At 38.0% G+C, this 21,335-nt stretch overlaps 1 protein-coding gene across 1 annotated transcript in view; it reads left to right on the top strand.

Annotated features, from left to right (window-relative positions):
• The window catches only part of MSH2 (mutS homolog 2), an 81,571-nt gene that overhangs the window by 47,535 nt on the left and 12,701 nt on the right, over positions 1-21,335 (top strand). The window contains exons 8-10 of the mRNA XM_021701213.1: positions 5,306-5,415; positions 17,715-17,838; positions 19,716-19,866. Of these exons, the coding sequence (XP_021556888.1) occupies positions 5,306-5,415; positions 17,715-17,838; positions 19,716-19,866 (385 nt within the window). The remainder of the gene's footprint in view (positions 1-5,305; positions 5,416-17,714; positions 17,839-19,715; positions 19,867-21,335) is intronic.

The raw sequence follows: 21,335 nt of genomic DNA, 5'->3' as shown, positions 1-21,335 counted from the left end.
TAACTCAGCAACTCTGTATGTTATGCTGTGCTCACCACGAGTATAGCCACCATCTGTCACCCTGAACACTATTACAGTACCATTGCCTACATTCCCTATGCTGTACCTTTCATCTCTGTGATTTATTCATTCCATAACTGGACACCTGTATCTCCTACTCCCCTTCACCCATTTTACCCATCTCCCCACTCCCACCCCTCTGGGCACCACCAGTTTGTTCTCTGTATTTATGGGTCTGTTTCTGCTTTTTGCTTGTTTATTCGTTTTGTTTTTTAGATTCCACATATAAGTGAAATCATATATTTGTTTTTCTCAGTCTGACTTGTTTCACTTAGCATAATATCCTCTAGATCCATCCATGTTGTCACAAATGGCAGGATCTCATCCTTTTTTCTTAATGACTGAGTGATAATCCTGTGTGTGTGTGTACACATATGTACCACATCTTTTTTTTTCCTTAACTTTTTTAAGATTTTATTTATTTGGCAGAGAGTGAGAGAGCACAAGCAGGGGGAACGACAGGCAGAGGGAGAAGCAGGCTCCCCGCTGAGCAAGGAGCCCAGTGTGGGGCTGGATCTCAGCACCCTGGGATCATGACCCAAGCCAGAGGCAGACGCTTAACCGGCTGAGCCACCCAGGCATCCCAGTACCACATCTTCTTTATTCATTCAGCTGTCAGTGGACACTTAGGTTGCTTCCATATCTTGGCTATTGCAGATAATGCTGTAAACAGAGGGTGCATGTATCTTTTCAAATTAATGTTTTTGTTTTCTTTGGGTAAAAAATACCCAGTAGTGGAATTACTGGATCATATAGTATTTTTATTTTAATTTTTTGAGGCGCCTCCATACTGTTTTCCACAATGGCTACACCAGTTTACATTCCCACCAACAGTGCATAAAGGTTCCTTTTTCTCCACATCCTCACCAACATTTGTTACTTCTTGTCTTATTTGTTCTAGCCATTCAATAGGTATAAGGTGATATCTGTAGTGGTTTTGATTTGTGTTTCCCTGACGATTAATGATATCGAGCATCTTTTCATGTGTCTCTTGGCCATTTGTATGTCTTCTTTGGAAAAATATCTATTCAGGTCCTCTGCCCATTTTTAATTGGATTGTTTTTTTGGTCTTGAGTTGTAGTTCTTTTTATATATTTTGGATATTAACCCCTTAATGGGTATATCATTTGCAAATATATTCTCCCATTTAGTAGGTTGCCATTTTGTTTTGTTGATGGTTTCCTTCACTGCAAAAGCTTTTTATTTTGGTGTAGTCCCAGTCAACTTTTGCTTTTGCTTCCCTTGCCTTAGGAGACATGTCTAGAAAACAGTTGCTGTAGCCAGTGTCAAAGAAATTACTGCCAATGTTTTCTTCTAGGAGTTTTATGGTTTCATGTTTCACAGTTAGGGCTTTAATCCATTTCGAGTTTATTTTTGTGTATGCTGTCAGCAACTTCAAGAAGTTAAAATAAATCTTTTAGTGGCTGGCAGTGAATTGGAGTTTCTACAGAAATTATTTAATGGGGGCGCCCGGGTGGCTCAGTCGTTAAGCGTCTGCCTTCGGCTCGGGTCGAGAGAGAGACACAGCGAGAGAGAGAACACAAGCACCGGGAGTGGGAGTGGGAGAAGCAGGCTTCCCGCGGAGCAGGGAGCCCAATGTGGGGCTTGATCCCAGGATCCTGGGACCATGACCCGAGCCGAAGGCAGACGCTTAACGACTGAGCCACCCAGGCGCCCCAATAAATAAAATCTTAAAAAAAAAAAATTATTTAATGATTTGATTTACTTGGACATTTCATATTTTGGTGCACTTAGGAAGTTAACAGTTATTTCCTTGTGTCATCTTTGGTATGCTTGCTAGATGAGTGTTGTGTGTATCAGAACTAATGACCAGTAATTGCTTCACCAGTCCCTTGCTTCCTTCCTTCAGTAAGTCATTCATTCAACAGATAGTTAATTTGTTCCAGGTATTGTTCTAGGAGGTACAACAGTACATGTGACAGTTAATGTCCCTGTTCTTAAGGAGGGTCAGCAATAGTGGAAGGATAGAGGGAGACAGACAATAAACATCAGTGAGCAAGAATTTCAAGTAGTAATAAGTACAGTAAAGGAAGTATAATATATTGATATGATAGAGTGACTTGGCTGGGGCCAGGGAGACACTCGATCTTTTGGTCAAGGATGGTCTCTCTGGAATTGCTGTCTGAGTTCCACAACTTGATTGATAAGGAGCCAGCTGTTTAAGATCTGGGGGGAGGCTAGTGGGACCAGCTAGTGCAAGTGCCTAAGGCTTAACTTGTTGACGGAGCGAGGGAAGGCTAGAATGGTCAAGCATAGAGATAGAGAATAAGGGCCATGTTATGAGTAGAGGCCAGAGAGGTAAGGCTTATTTGAGGTTTTTAACTTTTTGTGTGCTGTGGACCCTAAATAAAGTCTGTGAACCCCTCTTCAGAATAGTGTTTTTAAATGCATAAAGTAATACAGGCTTGCAGAAGAAACCAATTATATTGAAACACTTATCAAAATATAAAACAAACTTGATAAAGAAATAAATCCTTTTTACTAATGCATTAAATAACATGATCTGAGTGAAGCCCTACTAAGGTCTTAAGTTTTGAACTAATAATGAATTTAAATGATACTTAAAATTATCTCCCCAAACTGTAATATGATATGAAAATATATCTGGGATTTTGATTGATGACAAAGACATAGGTCCTGGGAATACTACTGTGGTGTATTGCACACATTGATAATGGAAGGAGGTGTCAGATTGTAGTTAGATGTTAGAGAAAATGAATTTGGAATTTTTTTCTGTGTTTATGTAGTACTTTGAATTTAAGGGTCTGTAGTCCTTGTGTGAAGACCCTAAATAGATTGTGTAGGGCCTTTTCGGCTGTGATAACTAGTGAAAAATGGAGTTTATAAAAAACCAGTTGGTGTCCATCACTTGATGAATGGATAAATAAAATGTGCTAGATCTGTATAATGTGATATATCCGTCAATAAAAAGAAATGAAGTACGGATGCATGGTGCCATATGGATGAACCTTGAAAACATTATGCTAAGTGAAAAAGGTCAGTCACAGTATCATATGATCCATTTATGTGAAATATGCACAATAGGCAGATCTATAGATACAGAAGTGGATTAGAGGTTGCTTGGGCTTGGAGGAGTGGCCGGAGGTTGGAGGGTAATGGTAAGTTACTGCTAATGGGTACAGGGTTCCCTTTTTCTTTGAGAGCAGTGACAGTGTTCGAAAATGGATCATAGTAGTCGTCACACAAATCTGTGAATAAACTAAAAACCATTGGATTTTACACTTTAAGATGGAGAGTTGTTTGGTATGTGAATTATATCTCAGTAAAGCTATTATTTTTAATTCAAAAAACCATAACCATTTGGGGGGAAAAAAAACCCAGTTGGAAATTGACAGCTGGGGCTCAGTACAAATTATAGGTAGGGGAAAGAATTCAAGATGTTAGTGAAAGTTTGCAGGATAGGGAGCAGGTGAGCTCAGAAGGGGCCTATTGACTCTGAGAAGAGCTGCAGCAAGGTGGGCCTATGTGTTTGAGGGACCCGAGGACATGTTGAGGATGACAGGTTCTGAAGGTTGTACAGGTATTTCTGTGATAATACCATGTGTTTATTCTTAGCAAACTTAACTTTCTTCAGTGTCGTGTGCTAGAAAACATAACAGAAAAAATGGAGTTAAGGTAGACCTCAAAATATATGAAAATTTTAAAATGATAGCAAAAGCATTAGCAAACTTTAATGAAACAGTAGCCTACATACATGTCCATTGCATTTGTACCCAGCACGAGCATCAGGTGACTCTTTGCATGAAGCCTTAAAGTCTAAGGTTCTTGTTCCTCCTTTGAGATGCCCTGTAAGGCTGTTTGCTTCTAATAAAGGTCAGTTTCACAAAAGTTAAACATCCAAACCAGGGTAGAGAATTTAGTTTAAAAAAAAAAAATTCTTTTAAACACCAGTAAATGTTTTGTACTTTTCATCTATACTCTGCTTTTCTTTGTGTTTTGGCATAGTGGTAAGTACACTGCAGTAGGCCAACTACTTCGAGGTCTTCACATATTGCTAAGTTTACTCTTTAATTGTGTGAAAGCTTGCCCTTGATCGCTTCAGAACACTAATGGGCTAGGAAAAAATCATTTGTGAACCAGTGCCACCTCCGCGCCTTGCTTCCATTATTCTCCTGTTTACCAATAGCATATGAACTAGCTAATTCAGAATAAAGAACCAGGTGTTGAAGCACAACAGACATTATGTGGTCAAAGTGTTGTTTATAGACTGTCTAAATGATGTTTCACACATATGTACTATTTTCTAAATATGTGTAGATGCTGTTGTGATTAATAAAACGTGAATTCTTAATTTTGCTGACTTCATAGTAGCTTTTCATCGTTTTCTCAATTAAGAGCTACTGCTACTTCTAGAAAAGGTTAGGAACTATTGCTTTGGAACAAAATGCAGTAGGCTAGAGATCATTTGCAGAATACTTGTAAAAGAATTTATTGGAGATCAGAAAAAAAAAAAAATCCTTGCAGTGTAACCAATAACAATACTGGTAACTGTAGCTGAGCTCCTGTTAAGTGTCAAGCATGTTAAGTGTTATGTAAAGTTAACTCATTTATTCCTCTTCTGGGTTGCTGTTGTCATTACTCCTGTTGACCCGGGAAAGGGGCTCAGAGTAACATGTTCCAGATCACAGAGCCAGTAGGTAGCAGAATTGGGGTTGGCGCCCAGGTCTGTACTCATGCCTTTCACACTATAGACTCTGCTGCTTCACTTACTCCTCATACAATTCCCTAGCATGTGCTCTTAAATAGCATCAAGTAAAGTGCCAGTGTAAATACTTGGCTTGATTTAACCTCTGTTAATTGGAACACTATTATTAATGGAAATTGGGGATATAAGGTAAGTTAGAGGCATTTTATTTTAATGACTTGGACTTTAAATCTGTGAAGAAATACAGTTCATTTAGTTGTAATTAATTTCATGTTTCTGCATCTCTAGTGTTCTTTATGAAGGAGATTACAGACAGGTAGGGAGGCAGTGTTTTATTAGAAAGCTCTGAGTGCCAGATGATCTCCCTTCCTATAAAATAAATACTAAACACATTTGAATTAAAATATGGGAGTAAATAGTAACTTTGGAGACCTGCTGCACTACTTGTGCTTTTTGGATTACATGCTGTTTATTATCTCAGATGAATTTTTATGATGTGTGGTCTTCCATTTTTCAAAATGGGACCATTTTATTTTATTATTTTTTGCTTTCTTTTAGGAAAACACCAGAGTTTATTGTTGGCAGTTTTTGTCACTCCTTTTATTGATCTTCGTTCTGATTTCTCCAAATTTCAGGAAATGATAGAAACAACTTTAGATATGGATCAGGTATGTAATCTACTCTTGAATTTAAGCAGTGAAGTATTTTTGAAATGCATGTCAGAAAACTTTTCAGATTTTCTTTTTTTCGTATTTAATTTTGGTATTTTTATGAGGCACCTTTGAGATCGTGGACATAAGATTAAATGATGGGGCAAGTTTGTTGTTTTCTTAAAAATAATAATTGTTTTAGTGGATGAAGAAAGATTAACAGGAAATGAATGTTGGGCATAGCTGGCCTGATTAAAGGAAATCTCACAAGTAAAAGATTTCACATATGCAGTCTGAATTTTGTTTTAATTTCAAGAGAGAAGGAAAATTGTAGTCACTGAAAAAGAGAAGATAAAGGTAAATTTGGAACACAAGAGAAGGCAACTTCTCCTTTGTTTATTTTCCATGTAGGAAAGTGTTTGGGGGAAGAGGATAGAACATGTGTGTATCTCCTAAATAGTTGTTGATATAACTAAAAAGTTAACCATACTCTAAATACTGTTTAGTTCCAAATTCTTGTTAGTTGAGAAGAGCATTTAGGGTGTAAGCGATCTCTGTCCTCAGGTTTATAACAATACTAAGCAGTAACTTATATAAATATAAAGTGGGAATAGTTTCTGAAATAGTTGAAAATATCCTTGTATGAAAATGAAATTGAAAGCAAATTTATCAAATGGTAAAATTCACTGTCAAAAGTTTGTAGAACAAATTTAATATGGGGCCATTGAATGTAGGGTTTTTCAATTTTATGACTTTAAAAATAATACCTTTAAATTTTTCTACACTAAATTTTCTGTCAAAAATGATCATGCAGGGAATAAGTGCTCTCACATCATTCATATTAAAGTAATAGTTTGGTTTGCTAATTGTTAGATTCTTTGCATTCTTAATAACTGGATTTGGGTTAATGTTTGCCCTATGGGATGTCGATTTATTTTGTTTTTACTGGATCGTTAACTGAGGTTTAAAACAGTCAAACCTCATTTACTCTGTGCTCTTTGGGTTTAGAAATCCATGCATATGCATATATAGGATAGATGCTTTACTTTCCTGGTACTGTTTTGTCAGTGATAGGCCCAAGCAGCCAAAAAACTTGCATTGTTTGCCTCTCATTTGGGAAAACTTGCATTTTAGCTATTGTGACCTCTCTAATGTTGCTCTTAGTGGAATGATTTTAGGTGTACAACTTTCAGATCAGTGGTGGGCAGAAATACTGCTCACAGACATGCTGAATGAAACCGCCTCTGCTACCAGGAGCTGGGGATGTGGCCTTTCCTGTGATGGGGCAGAGCTGGATATTTGTAAATGGTCTTTATTTATTTTTTAAAGTTTTTATTTATTTGGGGGGGGGGGGACAAGCACACTCCTCACTGAGGACCCTGAGATCATGACCTGAGTTGAAACCAAGAGTCAGATGCTTAACTGACTGAGCCACCCAGGCGCCCCTGTAAACATCTTTTTTTTTTTTTTTTTTAAGATTTTATTTATTTATTTGAGACAGATAGAATGAGATACAGAGAGCATGAGAGGGAGGAGGGTCAGAGGGAGAAGCAGACTCCCTGCCGAGCAGGGAGCCCGATGCGGGACTCGATCCAGGGACTCCAGGATCATGACCTGAGCCGAAGGCAGTTGCTTAACCAACTGAGCCACCCAGGCGCCCGCCCCTGTAAACATCTTTAAATGAAAGCATGTAAAGGTGTAGTTCTTGGTGGTTAATAAAAGCTCTGACTAAAATAGGGAGGTGGGAAGGCAAGAATCAGAACGTTTCATTGTCTCTGCAGCTTAGCTTTGCTGAAATGCTGCAGTTGATTTCGCCCTTTGTGGCAAACTTTATTCTTCTAAAAGTTGCCATGCTTTTAATATTGTGGGTCTCAAACGTAAGCATGTATCAGAACCACCTGGTGGGCTTGCTGAAACAGATTGCTGGGCTCCCTCCCCAGAATGAGAATCTTTCAGTCTGGGGTGGGGCTAGAAAATTTGCATTTCTCACATGTACCCAAATGATGCTGCTTGTCTGTGGACCACACTTTGAGAACTACTTGCTAATAAAATAAATTACTCCTAATAAATTAGGAATGCAATCATATTTCAAAGTGAGAATGAGCATGTGATTTCTTTTCACCAGTATGCAGCCTGCTGCAAGCGCTGTGCTCTTGGGCAGTCACTGGGCATTATCTGGCCAGAAGTTGGTGTGTATAAATTGGGAGTGTTTAAGAGTTTCTTAAAATTTGTAGCCCCTCTGTCAGTATACAGATCTTCTATTGAAGAGCCCATGCAGCTGCCTCTTTATCTGGGTCATCACATTCACAGCCTGCCCAATAGATGTGGAGGCCCTGCCTAATAGGACCTCTCTTCTCCCTCTTCCACTCTTGGACAGTAAAAGCTATCTCCTGCAGTAAGCATTTTGTTTGCATTATATACGAGATTATTAGCCATTGCTATGATAATTACAAAAAGCAGCAGGATGATAAAGTGTTGGATACTTTTGTTTCATATTATGCCTTTTGATTTACTCCCTCCTTACCTTCTGGCCTTCCATTGCTCCTGTCATGCAGTATTTTGACCACATAGATCCAGCCCTTGGGATACATACCTACTGGCAGCAAATAAGCCAAAATGATGATGGACCAAAATACCAGAATGTAAATTTTTTAAGTGTTTTCTTTATTTGAAGCTTTTCTACTTATGAAGGTAACACATACTATTAGAACAAGTGAAACAAAATGATACAAAGAAGTATAGAGGCAAAAGTGACCATTCTTCCCTCTTCAGATGAACAATGTTGGCAACCTGGTTGGCTTTCTCCAGCTCCATTATACTCTCTTCCTTATTGTGGGTTAAGATTTTTTACTTTGATCTGAAATACTTGACACATATCTGTTAAACTAGACTATACTGTGACTTTGAAATAGTGTTAATTCTCGAATAATGCTATGGGATTAGAGTGTTGTAAGATTTTGTGTCTGGGAAGAGTGGATTTTAGGAAGGCAAGCAGTGCAATTATATGGATATAGGCTGGAAAATAAGAGGTCATTTGTCCTAATTTCATTGCTGTCACTTAAGATTATAACAAACCTTGATTTCTTAATCTGAAAGTAGAACATTAAGTAGTTAACTTTGTAGGGGAGAAAAAACTTTTTTTTCTGTTCTCTTCTGTTCATTGTTTGGAGGTCTGCTAATTAAACTGATAAACAGATTAGCAAGAGAACAGATTTTTGAGTTCACAGAGAAGTGTGAGTCAAGGAGGCTGTTAGAATTTGGGGCTTATATACTGTTGGTTGGGGAATAGAGAGAGAAAAGGGGCACTTAGGGGAAGACAAATGACTTTAGGAGTGATTTATGAGCCCTTTGGAGAATAGATGGAAGATATGATAATTTTGACTTCCTTGGTTGTGAAACTTCTGGGAGGGGATTTACAACAACTGAGTTCTTTTGGGAAGCTCTGCTTTTAGGGAGATAAGAGGGTTCAGAAACAAAGTCTATTCTCGGATGCTTTCATCTTGGAATAATTTTTATGCCACTATGGCATATTCTGGACCCCTCATCAACATTAAGTACTGTGTCAATAAGATATGAGTTGTGGATTTCCTTTTTTTTTTCCCCCTTCTGAGTAGACTGTTTGAGGTTAAACTCAGTATCAGTCAGGACTCTTTATTTTGCACATAACTTAAACCTCAGTACACCCTGGCTTATGAAATTAGAAGTCTAGAAATAGGGTAGGCTTTAATGTAGAGTTGCTTGATCCAGCAGCTCAATGATACCATCCAAAGGACCTAATTTCTTGAACTCTTCTATCTTTGTGATTTGAATTTCAGCTAAACGCTGGTTCCTCTTTGGTCCTAGGTTGGCTGCCTACCAGTAGCAATTCATGCAACGTTCCAAGGAAGAGTCCTGCAAGTTGCCTTTTTGGGACCATTTAAGCAGTGATTGTGGCCAGGGATATAGAATGTGATGATGGGCCTAAGATAACTAGGGGTGGGTTATCCCTCTGTTGGAGATACAGAAAATGAGAGAGCACTACTGGGAAGGGGGAAGAAGGGGAATGACTGTGGTATAGACAACCAGTCATGTCTACTAAGATACAGTCCTGTAACTAAAGGCTTTCATGTTTTATAGTGTGATGCTGTCTTTTAAATAAATATGATTCCTAGTTAAAACCTGCTCTAGATTCTCTAGAGAATCAGCTTAATATAATATCTTCTTTATTCCGTTATAAACCTTTAAACTTACCTTGGGTTATAAAGTGAATTCAACCCTTCACTGTCATTGTAGATATTTGTAATGAATTTATGCATTTAAATTACATGACTCAAAACTACTTTGAACAAACCTCAGAGGATAGCAATCATTTCATGTATGATTTCTGAAAGCTTTACTCATGTTTTCCAGCTGTGCACTTAAGGAGCTTAAGTGATGAAGGGAGCAGTCATTTACATGCATGGTTGGGTTAATTTGTCTTTTTTCCTAGGCTTAGCTTTGTATCTAATGCTTCAGGTGTTTATGTGTCTGCTTTCCATAAATTTTATGGAAAGATTTTCTATTTCTGAAATAAATAGAAACGTAGATTTATACTGCCCCCAGGACAAGGTTCAAAAAGGCAATGAGTTTGCACCAAAAAATAATGTCAGTTAGATTGTGTGATTTAGTGAGATATATTAAATTTTAAAATCTTTCTATACTGTATTTGAGCATTTTATCTTTTAATATTAGTTTTCACATACACTTACTGACATTTCCTCTATTATTGGAAAAGTAGTAATGTTAGATAAATCTTTACTGACAATACTGGGACAGAAAAAATTGAAATAGTTTTTAAAAAGCCGCAGTTGCATGATCCTAATACAACTATATCATTGTGTGAGTATATGTATGTAAGCTGTAAAGATACTATAGTATATAAATGCTTCAGTATTTTTGTTCTTGGAAATGAAAAAAAAATCAAAAAAGGAAGTATTCATATTCTCTCACCTAGAATTATCTCTAAATACATGTTGATATTTTTGCTTATATTTGTCCTTGTTTTCTATTTTTTATTTTTATTTTTTGATTGAAGTGTAGTTGACACACTATGTTAACATTAGTTTCAGGTGTACAACATGGACAACTCAACGTGTAATGCTGTGCTCACCATACAGCGCTACTACAGTACCATTTACTATGTTCCCTAAGCTGTACCTTTCATCCCTGAGACTTACTCATTTCGTAACTGAAAGCCTGTACCTCCCACTCCCCTCAGCTGGTTTTGTTTGTTGGTGGACCTTCAGGTTGTTTCTGACTCTCGGCTATTATGATTAAGGCTTTTGTGAGCAGTGATATACAAGTATTTGAGTACCTGGCCACAATCACATTCCTTACTTAGGAATAGAATTGCTGGATCATATGGTAATGTTATGTTTAACTTTTTGAGGAATCACTAAATTGTTTTTCAAAGTGTCTGCACCATTTAATATTCCCACCAGTAGTATAGGAGGATTCCATTTCTTCACATTGTTGCTAATAATTACTTCTTTTTTAAGATTTACTTATTTTAGAGCAAGAGAGTGAGAGAGTGGGCGCTTGTGGGGGGTGGCAGTCAGAGGGAGAGGGAGAGAAATACTCAGGCAGACTCCCTGCTGAGCGCAGAACCCAACGAAGGGCTCAGTCCTAGGACCCAGAGATCATGACCTGAGCCAAAATCAAGAGTCGACTGCTTAACCAACTGATGAGCCATCCAGGTGCCCCTGTTCTTTGTTTTTTGGGTATTTGTCTTAATAGCCAATCTAGTGGATGTGAAGTGGTATTTCATTATGGTTTTGATTTGCATTACCCTGGTGGCTAATGATGTTGGGCATGTTTTCATATGTTTGGTGGCCGTTTATTTGTATATCTTTGGAGAAATTTCTATTCAGATCCTTTGCTCATTTTAAAATTGGAGTGTCTTTTTGTTGTTGTTGTTGTAAGAGTTCTATATATTTTCTGGATACTAGACCCTTGTTCTAAGAAATACGTACTTTGAGTTTTCCACTTGCCTCAAGTTGTTCATAGTGATGCTTATGATTTTTTAAAAACACTGCTGTATTTGCAGATATATTCCCTGCTTATTTTTAATATAATTTGTACCTCCCTCAACATTTCTTCCTTTCCATAGTTTGGGTTTCTTTAGAGAATCAGTTTGTGACTTTTTAAATCCCGTTTTGTGTCTTTGCTTTTTATTTCATTAATTTCAGTTCTTAACGTACGTTTTTCCACCTATTTTTTTTTTTTACCTCTTTAGTTGAGTGCTCACTATTTTTCCAGCCTTTTCGTTTTCAGTAAGCATTTAAGATTGCACTTTTCTTTCTATGTGTTGCTTTAGCTGAATGTATCCTATAAGTTTTTAAAGGTACAGTCTCTTATTCAGTTTTCAGAATTTTATTCCTGTTTCATTTCTAAGCTTGGTATGTGTCAGTTTCATAAAAGTTCTCAGTGTAGTTGAGGATCATGTGTGCTCCCTAATTTTGGTTGCAGTTTTCTCTATGTCCATTAGATTAGATAAAGCTTTAGTTTTGTTCACGTTGTCTGTACGCTTGCTAATTTTTGATCTGCTGAGTTATTGAGAGAAGTGTGGATTTCTTTATATAGTTCAGTCCATTATTGATTTGTTTTCAATACACAGCTGTACTTTTTTTTTTTTTAAGATTTTATTTATTTATTAGAGAGCACAAGAGGGGGGAGCGGGAGAGGGAGAAGGAGACTCCCTGCTGAGCAGGGAGCCCGATGCGGGACTCAATCCCGGGACTCCAGGATCATGACCTGAGCCGAAGGCAGTCGCTTAACCAACTGAGCCACCCAGGTGCCCTCAGCTGTACTTTTCTTTGTGGTGAACTGAACCTTCATCATTCTTTAGGGACAGTATCCTTAGTAATGCTTTTTGCCTTAGATTTTTTTTTTTTGGTCTGATAGTAAGAGGGCTATGCCAGAGCCCTTCTTTTTAGTTTTTTACATGATGTATATTTTTCCATCCTTTGTGAGTCAACGAAGTTTATAGCTGGATTTTATTTATTTTAAATTTCTTTTTTAAGTGGTAATTTGCATTTATTTCTACCATACTACTTTGTGATTCCTAGTCTTCCTGGTTCCCCTTACTCATTCTGTTTTTCTTTATTATATATTGATTGGGTTTTTAAAATTCCATTTTGCCTTTCCTATCACACCCGCACTGGTTTGGAAGTTATTCACAAATTTTTACAAAATGTGTATACATAACTTATCAAAATCAAGTCTGTCAGTATTTTCTCACTTACCCCCAAAATACTAGGGCATTAGGATATCTGAGATCAGAATACATTTCTTCATTATTGGCAGGTATTTTAGTTCTGTTTCTTTACCCCTTTAGATTTCCATTCTATACAGTCAGTGTTAAGTTTAGATTTGCCCATATGCTTACCAATTTCTTTGCCATTCATTCCTTCTTCCTGAATATTCTTTAGGAGTTCTTTTATTGGCAGTCTGTTTAGTTAGGTTTTGTTTGTTTGAAAAGGTCTATATCACCCTTGTTCTTGAAGGAAATTTTTGTGGGTGTACAATTCCAGATTGATAGTTATTTTTCCCAAGTATCTGTAATATTGTGTTGTGCTGTCCTTTGGCTTGAATTATTGTTGAGAAGTCTTGGTTCCAGATATTGATTCCTTTTACTGCTCTGAGTCCAAAAGTGGATTTCTTTTTTCTATTTGGATTTGCTGTGTTCTCTTAATCAGAGCATTCATGTCTTTTATCAATTCTGGAAAATTATCAATCATTATCTCTTTAAATGTGTTCCTTCATTCTCTTCTCCTAAAACTGTGATTGGACATATGTTAGACTTTCACATTCTTTTTCTGCCATGTGTCTGTGCTGCTCTCTTTGTGATTACTTCAGATGTTCCAATTCACTGAGTGTCTCTTCAGCTCTGATATGTTTAACCAGTCCATAGGGGTTTTTTTTCAATGACTATATTTTTTATTTATAAAAGTTATTTGGTTCATTTCTAACTCTGCCTAGTCTTTTTTTTTTCTTTTTTAAAGTAGCATCTTGTTCTTTGCTCATGTGTTCCATTCTCTATTATTTCAAACATTTTAATATACTTAATATTCCATATTTAAAATTTCTTGGTTTAAATCTACCCCTTGTCTCTGCTGAGTCTTTTTTTTTTTTTTTTTTTTTTGACTCTTATTGTTGGTGGCTTCTTTCCTTCTCTGTTCTGTATATTTAGATTATGAATTTGTATCTTTCTGGGTTCTGTCCGTGCAAATCATACATCCTCCCCCTGCCCCAGATAAAATTTACTCTTGCCATGTATCCCACAATGTAAGCCAGGAACACTTTTTTTTTTTAAGATTTTGTTTATTTATTTAGAGAGAGATAGCAAGAGGGTGTGTGGGCGGGAGGGAGGGGCAGAGGGAGAGAGATGAGCATGGAGCCCCACGTGGGGTTTGAGATTGTGACCTGAGCTGAAATCAAGAGTCGGACGCTCAACCCACTGAGCCACCTCAAGTGCCCCATAAGCTAAGAACACTTTTAAGTTAATTTCTCAGCCTGGAGTTTTTTTGATTTGTTGGAGCAAAGATGTAGCTCCTAAAAAAGAAGCCCCAAATAAATAAATAATGGTGGCTTAAACAAGAATATGGGCTTAATTTTCTGTCAAAGCAGCGTGAGCATAGTAGCACAGGGCTGGTGGGACAGCCCTGCTGTCTCTGGGACCTGCCTCCTCCTTTATTGCTCCAGAGCAGAACCCTTAGGGTATTGCCTTCAAGGTCCAGGTTGGCTTACTGCCTTACCTTTATTCCAGCGAGTGGGAGAGGACAAAAGGAGAAGTGGGGGACACATTATGGAAATGGTACACGTCATTTCTGCTCATGTTGTGTTGGCCAGAATTTAGTCCTATCTCCACACCTAGCTGCATGGGAAGCCGGAGCTGGATTCTTTGTTCTTAATAGTTATGTATCCTGTGAAAAGTGGTCAGATCTACTACTGTAGAAGGAAAGGATAATAAAAATGGCAACAATGAGCAGCCTTTTTCCACTGCCAACAAAAACAGACATTTGAAATCCCAACCCCAGTGAAGGCTGGCTTTTTGTCAGGGAGGAAACTCTCTCTTTTCCTTCCCTTTCCTACGGGCTCAGGCTGAGAGAGGTTTTTTTTTGTTGTTGTTTTTAAGATTTAGTATTTATTTATTTGTTTGAGAGAAAGAGCACAAGTGCGGGGCAGGGGGAGGGCAGAGGGAGAGGGAGAGAAGCAGACTTCCCGCTGAACGTGGAGCCCCACAGCACGGGGCCCAAACAGGCCCAATGCAGGGCCCCATCCCAGGACCCAGAGATAGTGACCCAAGCCAAAACCAAGAGTCAGATGCTTAACTGACTGAACCATCCAGGTGCCGATAAAGATGGCTATTAAAAATGGTCCTTGTGGCCTGGTTTTATGCTGGCAACCCTCCACTTTGCAGGGGCTCTGACGTCTAGTTTTTTTTTTTAACTCAACTATACATTTATTTTAATAAATGCTTATAAATATTTAGTATTTCTAGGATAGTGGAGTGCTTTTGTTTGTTTTAAGCTCTCCAGTATCTTCCCTATTTAATTTCTCCTTTCTAATTACTTAAATCTATCTTTCATGTAACTTCTCTGATTAAAAAAAGTCTTTCTACTATAGTAGTAGTACAGGTAAATTTTTTTTTTTTTTAAGATTTTATTTATTTGAGAGAGAGATCACAAGTGGGGGTGCAGGGAGAGGGAGAAGCAGACTCCCCACTGAGCCCCACTGAGCCCCACATGGCTCTGCCTCTCTTAAGTTCACTGGAAGAGGCAAATCCTTCAGCAATGTCAGCCCACCATCGCAGTATTATTTTCCCTTGGAATTATCCTAAGTCTTGGTTCTTTTTTCTAGATCATCTTCACTGTCTCTTTTAATCAACTGTATAATATTATTGATGTACCATTGTGCAAATGTGTGATGTTTATCATTTCTGGGTTTTGCTGTAACAGATAAATCTGCAGAGATCTTACTCATCCCTGTGTTGTTTTGCATCTGTTGCATTATTCCTTAGGTTGAATTCCTGGGAGTAGAATTGCTATGTCAAAGAGTATAACAAATATTTCTGAATCTTGTCTCATACTGCCTTTTTTTAAAGGTTATAACAACTTAGATTCTCATCAGAAATGAATGAGTATGCTGATTTCACTGTAGCCTCATGAGTATTTGGTAGTAGGATTTCTTTTCCTTTTAAAAAAAAAAGTAGCTGTAGAATATCTTAAGGTTACTTAAATATTCATATATTTTATTGAGCTTTAGCATTTTCTTGTGGGTTACTTTGCTACTTTTCTCATCTGTGAGTTGTATGTTTTTATATTTGCCTATTTAATGACCTTGGTATTTTTCAAATACATGCAAACCAAGTTCCTTTATTAAAAAAAAAGTTAATCTTTCCATTTTTACATTTTTTTGTAGCTATTTTTACAAATCTTTTTGGTTTTTTTTTTAAATTTGGTTTATTCAAAAATTTAAATTTTAGTATAGTGAAATCTCTTGTCAGTTTAAATTGAGAAAGTTATTTGATCAATGTTTTATTCTTTTTTTTTTTTGGCTAGCTTTTTGTAATTTTAATTCCTTATTCTTGTGGTGTTCACCTTTGGTATGTGAAGAAGGTGTGCTCTGAATAAGTGGAGAGTAATTGGAAAGAGATTATATTAATCCCATTTATTAAGTTTTAGAAGATCTCCTTGTCTTAGAAAACTGACTCTCCTGTATTGTGCTTTTATACATAATTATTTTTAGTAGTTTTTGTTTGTTTTAATAGGCTCCACACTCAACGTGGGGCTTTAATTTATTAATCCCTGATATTAAGAGTCGCATGCTCTGTGAGCCAGTCAGGCTTCCCTCCCCTGATTCTTTTTAATAGTTCTTAGTGTCTGTAAGGATATGCTGCATTCTTTTTTAAAAGATATTCTTTCCTAATTTTGTCTAAGTTTTAATTGTTTTGTTTCAAAAAGGGATTCCTATTGGACGGTCTCTTAGGAATGAGTAGATGTTAATTGATTTGGTTTTCTCTTTTCATAGTTTACCTTTGTGCTTACCAGTTGTTATAAATATTCCAGTAAGCAGTTATTTTTTATAAAAGTCTTAAATAGTTGGGATGCCTGGGTGGCTCAGTCAGTTAAGCGTCTGCCTTCGGCTCGGGTCATGATCCCAGGGTCCTGGGATCAAGCCCTGCGTCAGGCTCCTTGCTCAGCGGGGAGGCTGCTTCTCCCTCTCCCTCTGCCTGCCGCTCTGCCTGCTTGTGCGCTCTCTGTCAAATCAATCTTTTTTTAAAAAAGTCCTAAATAGTTAAGACTTGGTTTCTAAATATTTTGTGTATACATTTGCCATTGTAAGTGAGATCTGTCTTTCATTATAGCTTCTTGATGGCTGTTGGTAAGAATTTAGGGAGACAAAGTATTTAAGAGAGATTTTTTTTTTAAGATTTTATTTATTTTAGGGGTGCCTGGGTGGCTCAGTTGGTTAAGCGACTGCCTTCGGCTCAGGTCATGATCTCAGGGTCCTGGGATCAAGCCCCGCATCGGGTTCCCTGCTCGGCAGGAAGCCTGCTTCTCCCTCTCCCACTCCCCCTGCTTGTAGTCCCTCTCTCGTTGTGTCTCTCTGTGTCACATAAATAAATAAAATCTTAAAAAAAAAAAAAAAAAAGGATTCTATTTATTTTAGAACAAGCCAGAGAGCACGAGCAGGGGGAGGGGCAGCCGGAGCGGGGAGAGAGAGAATCCCAAGCCGACTTCACTCTGAGCATGAAGCGTGACGCCAGGCTTGATCCCAGGACTCTGAGATCATGACCTGAGCCAAAATCAGGATTCAGATACTCCATCGACGGAACCACCCAGGCGCCCCCTTGAAAGATTTTGATCAACTTTCAGTTTGAAGAAATGAAATTCTGTAGCTTTCTTAAAAAAATTTTTGAGATTCCTGAGATGGATCCTTGGTTTGGGTAAAAACTACACATTCTTTTATAGGCTATGAACATTGAACATTCTTTAGTAATGGCTAGGAAGAACATATTGAACATTGTTTAGGGGGAAGTGTAAATAAAAATACTGAATACTACTAGTGACATAAGCTCTGCATCTTTTTCATCTAAGTAATTTTTGGATGTCTAGAGCTTTAATAAGCTCCTTATAAACAGAATTTTACATCTAAACTCCTTAATTGGCAGAGTAACTTAAAACATAAGTTTAACTCAAAATACAAGTGAAGTTAAAATGAAGGAAAAGAAAATACATTATTTCCATCTTGACCCATCATTTATAAAATTTAGTTATTCTTTGTTCTGTCTATAGGTGGAAAACCATGAATTCCTTGTGAAACCTTCATTTGATCCCAATCTGAGTGAATTAAGAGAAATTATGGATGACTTGGAAAAGAAGATGCAGTCAACATTAGTAAGTGCAGCGAGAGATTTAGGTAAGAAGGCCTCATTGGCGGTTTGAATAATGCTTTTGTGTATATGGTGTCCCCACTGGTGCCAGAATTACTTGCCTAGAAGACACAGTGAATCATGCCACTTCCTTGTTTAAAGTGCCAGGCCTTTTCTTCCACAGAATGAAATTATAAACACTTCCAAATTGAGGTACAGGATACTTTGTGTTTGGAGCCTTACTCTCTTCCAGATTTGTCTCTTACTACTCTCCAACCCCAGGATGATCCCACAAATCAACCAAGAGGCCTTGCATCATTTCCTTGAAATAGGATCTGTATTAAACATCACCTCCTCTGTAAGCTTCATTCTACTAGGAATAGTTCATTGATTTGGCTTTGGGGTTCCCGAGCACTGCATTAACATCAGCTTTTTTTAAATGTCTGCCTTCCATACTAGATTTTTTTTTTTTTTTTGAGGGAGAGAGGGAGAGAACGCATGCGTGAGTGGGGGTAGGGGCAGAGGGAGAAGGAGAGAGAAAATCTTAAGCAGGCTCCTTCTCAGCCAGTGTAGAGCCCAGTGTGGGGCTCGATCTCAGGACCCTGAGATCATGACCTGAGCCGAAATCATGAGTCTGATGCTTAACCAACTGAGCCACCCAGGCGCCCCATACTAGATTATTAATTCCCCAATTAGTCTCATATTATTCACACTAATTTGTTCTGAGTTTATGAACCTTTTTGTTTGAGCATCTTTCATGTGTATGTTGAATGAATAAATATATCTTAGCATATTAGAAGACCCCTCAAGCAGTAATTCTTATTAAACTTTTAGAGAATCTGATGAAAGTTATGAATCCTCTTCCCAGAAATATGTCCATACCTACATATACAAAACACTTTGCAAATAGTTACCATGGAGAATCCATATATGGACTAGACCCTAGGTAAAGAATCTTTGCCTTTCTTTACCCTTCTCATTTCATAGCTCTTTCTGCGTTCTTTCTATGGTCTCTTTCCTCCCCGGCCCAGTGAAGTCTGTCTTTAGTTGTTTGCTGCTACTAATATTTGATAGCCATGCTTTAGCTATCAAATTTGTAGATGATCTCTTTCTTCTGATTTATACTCTAAAGATCACATTGATGAATGAGATGATGGGGACACACTTATAAAAACTCAAAAACCTGGGGCGCCTGGGTGGCTCAGTCGTTAAGCGTCTGCCTTCGGCTCAGGTCATGATCCCAGGGTCCTGGGATCGAGCCCCGCATCGGGCTCCCTGCTCCGCGGGAAGCCTGCTTCTCCCTCTCCCACTCCTCCTGCTTGTGTTCCCTCTCTCACTGTCTCTCTATTTGTCAGATAAATAAATAAAATCTTTAAAAACAAACAAACAAACAAACTCAAAAACCTTAGGTAAATAAAATCTAGCTGATCGATCATTGCTTATTTTGTGAAGTTTCCTACACTTAACAGAAACTATGTGTCCTAGTTTTATAGAGTTTTATTGTGAGAGTCCTAAGTTTTTGTTTGGAAGGTGTGTTTGTTCCCCTTCATCCTACTCTGTATTAGATCCAGAGATATGCTTCAGTGAAGTAAGAACCCTGGTGCAGAGCTCCTCAAGGGCAGGGGCTGTAGCGTATCCATCCCTGTGCCCATAGCCCACTGTTGTGCTCTACAGCTTTGGTTGGCTGTACCCAGAGAGCACTTCCATGTCAGAAGCTACCATTAATACGAGAGTTGGAGGATTTTATAGATAGCCTTCATTCATGTAGTTGAGTGAAGTAGAGTTTCAGTATTTCCCGGTTAGATCATCTTAATAATTTCCACTGTGTTGTCTTGTAATAAGAGTTAATTATTTTAAACATTTACATTGAAAGATGGCTATAGACATCTGTGACATACTTTTTCTTTATCTCCATATCATGAAGGTTTGGATCCTGGCAAACAGATTAAACTGGATTCCAGTGCACAGTTTGGTTATTACTTTCGCGTAACATGTAAGGAAGAAAAAGTCCTTCGTAACAATAAAAACTTCAGTACAGTGGACATTCAGAAGAATGGTGTTAAATTTACCAACAGGTTTGTATGCCTACATTATTTTGTTAAGCCTTCAGTGGCTCCATGGAACTATAAATTATTTTCTGATGAGACATGAATGTTCTATGATAAGGAAGTTTTACCTTACTTGTTAATTGATATGAGGTATCAGGTAAGAATGAAGCTTTATTTTCTTATAAGAGCCTCATTGGGTGTTCCAACACCCCTTGTTAAATAACTCCTCTTTTCCTCATTGACTGAAGGGATACTTTGGGTCTGTTTTTTTTTATTGTTGTTTGTTTTATAAAGATTTTATTTATTTATTTGAGAGAGAGCACAAGCAGGGGGGTGGGTGTGGAGAGGGAGAAGCAGGCTCCCTGTCGAGCAGGGAGCCTGACACAGGGGCTCGATCCCAGAATCCTGGGATTATGACCTGAGCCAAAGGCAGATGCTTAACAAACTGAGCAATCCAAGTGCCCCCTTTGGGTCTGTTTTTAAGATTGTTCTTTCACGGGGCACCTGGGTGGCTGAGTCAGTTAAATGTCTGCCTTCGCCTCAGGTCATGATCCCAGGGTCCTGGGATTGAGCCCCGCATTGGGCTCCCTGTCAGTAGGGAGTCTACTTCTGCCTCTTCCTCTGCCCCTTCTCCAGCTTGTGCTCGCGCTCTCTCTCTCTCGCACTTCACTCTCTCTCAAATAAATAAGTAAAATCTTAAAAAAAAAAAAAAAGATTGTTCTTTCATGGGGTGCCTGGGCAGCTCAGTGGAATTAGTGGCTCGCTCTTGATTTCGGCTCAGGTCATGATCCCAGGGTTGTGAGATTGAGCCCTGAGTCAGGCTCCCTACTCAGCGAGATTCTCGCTCTCTCCCTCTCTTCCCCTCCTCTGTCACTCTCTCAAATAAATAAATATTTATTTATTTATAAATTTTGAAGTTTGTTCTTGGCCACCTGGGTGGCTCAGTTGGTTAAGCGTCTGCCTTCAGCTCAGGTCATGATCTCAGGGTCCTGGGATCAAGTCCCACATCGGGCTCCTTGCTCATGGGGACCCTGCTTCTCCCTCTGCCTGCCGCGCCCCCTGCTTGTGCGTGCTCTCTATCAGATAAATAAATAAATAAAATCTTAAAAAAATAAAATAAAAAAATAAAAAATTGTTCTTTTACATATCTGTCTCAGCATTCTTTTGTCAATATGAGATTGTATTATAGTTAGTTTATATTACGCTTCCATATCAGAGTTTCCCATCATATCTCTGCTTTATAATTATTTTCACGTTTGTTTTTTCTAAGAAAGCTTTGATATCATTTATCAATTTAAAAAATTCTGGTATATCAGTTGGATATATAAATTAGTTAGGGAGATGCCTACCATCTTTAGTGAGGCCACTCACTAGATTGTTGCTTTTTCAAAATCCTGTTTCATGTTGAAAAAGATTTTATAAGTTTTCTTTTCCTTCACTGATGTTAGAAAGTTTCTGAAGCAAATTATGTATAGGTGAAAGACGAATTATTTTGA

The sequence above is a fragment of the Neomonachus schauinslandi genome, chromosome 10 (assembly GCF_002201575.2).
Source record: "Neomonachus schauinslandi chromosome 10, ASM220157v2, whole genome shotgun sequence".
In the NCBI taxonomy this organism is placed as follows: Eukaryota; Metazoa; Chordata; class Mammalia; order Carnivora; family Phocidae; genus Neomonachus; species Neomonachus schauinslandi.
This window is presented reverse-complemented; position numbering and strand designations above follow the sequence as displayed.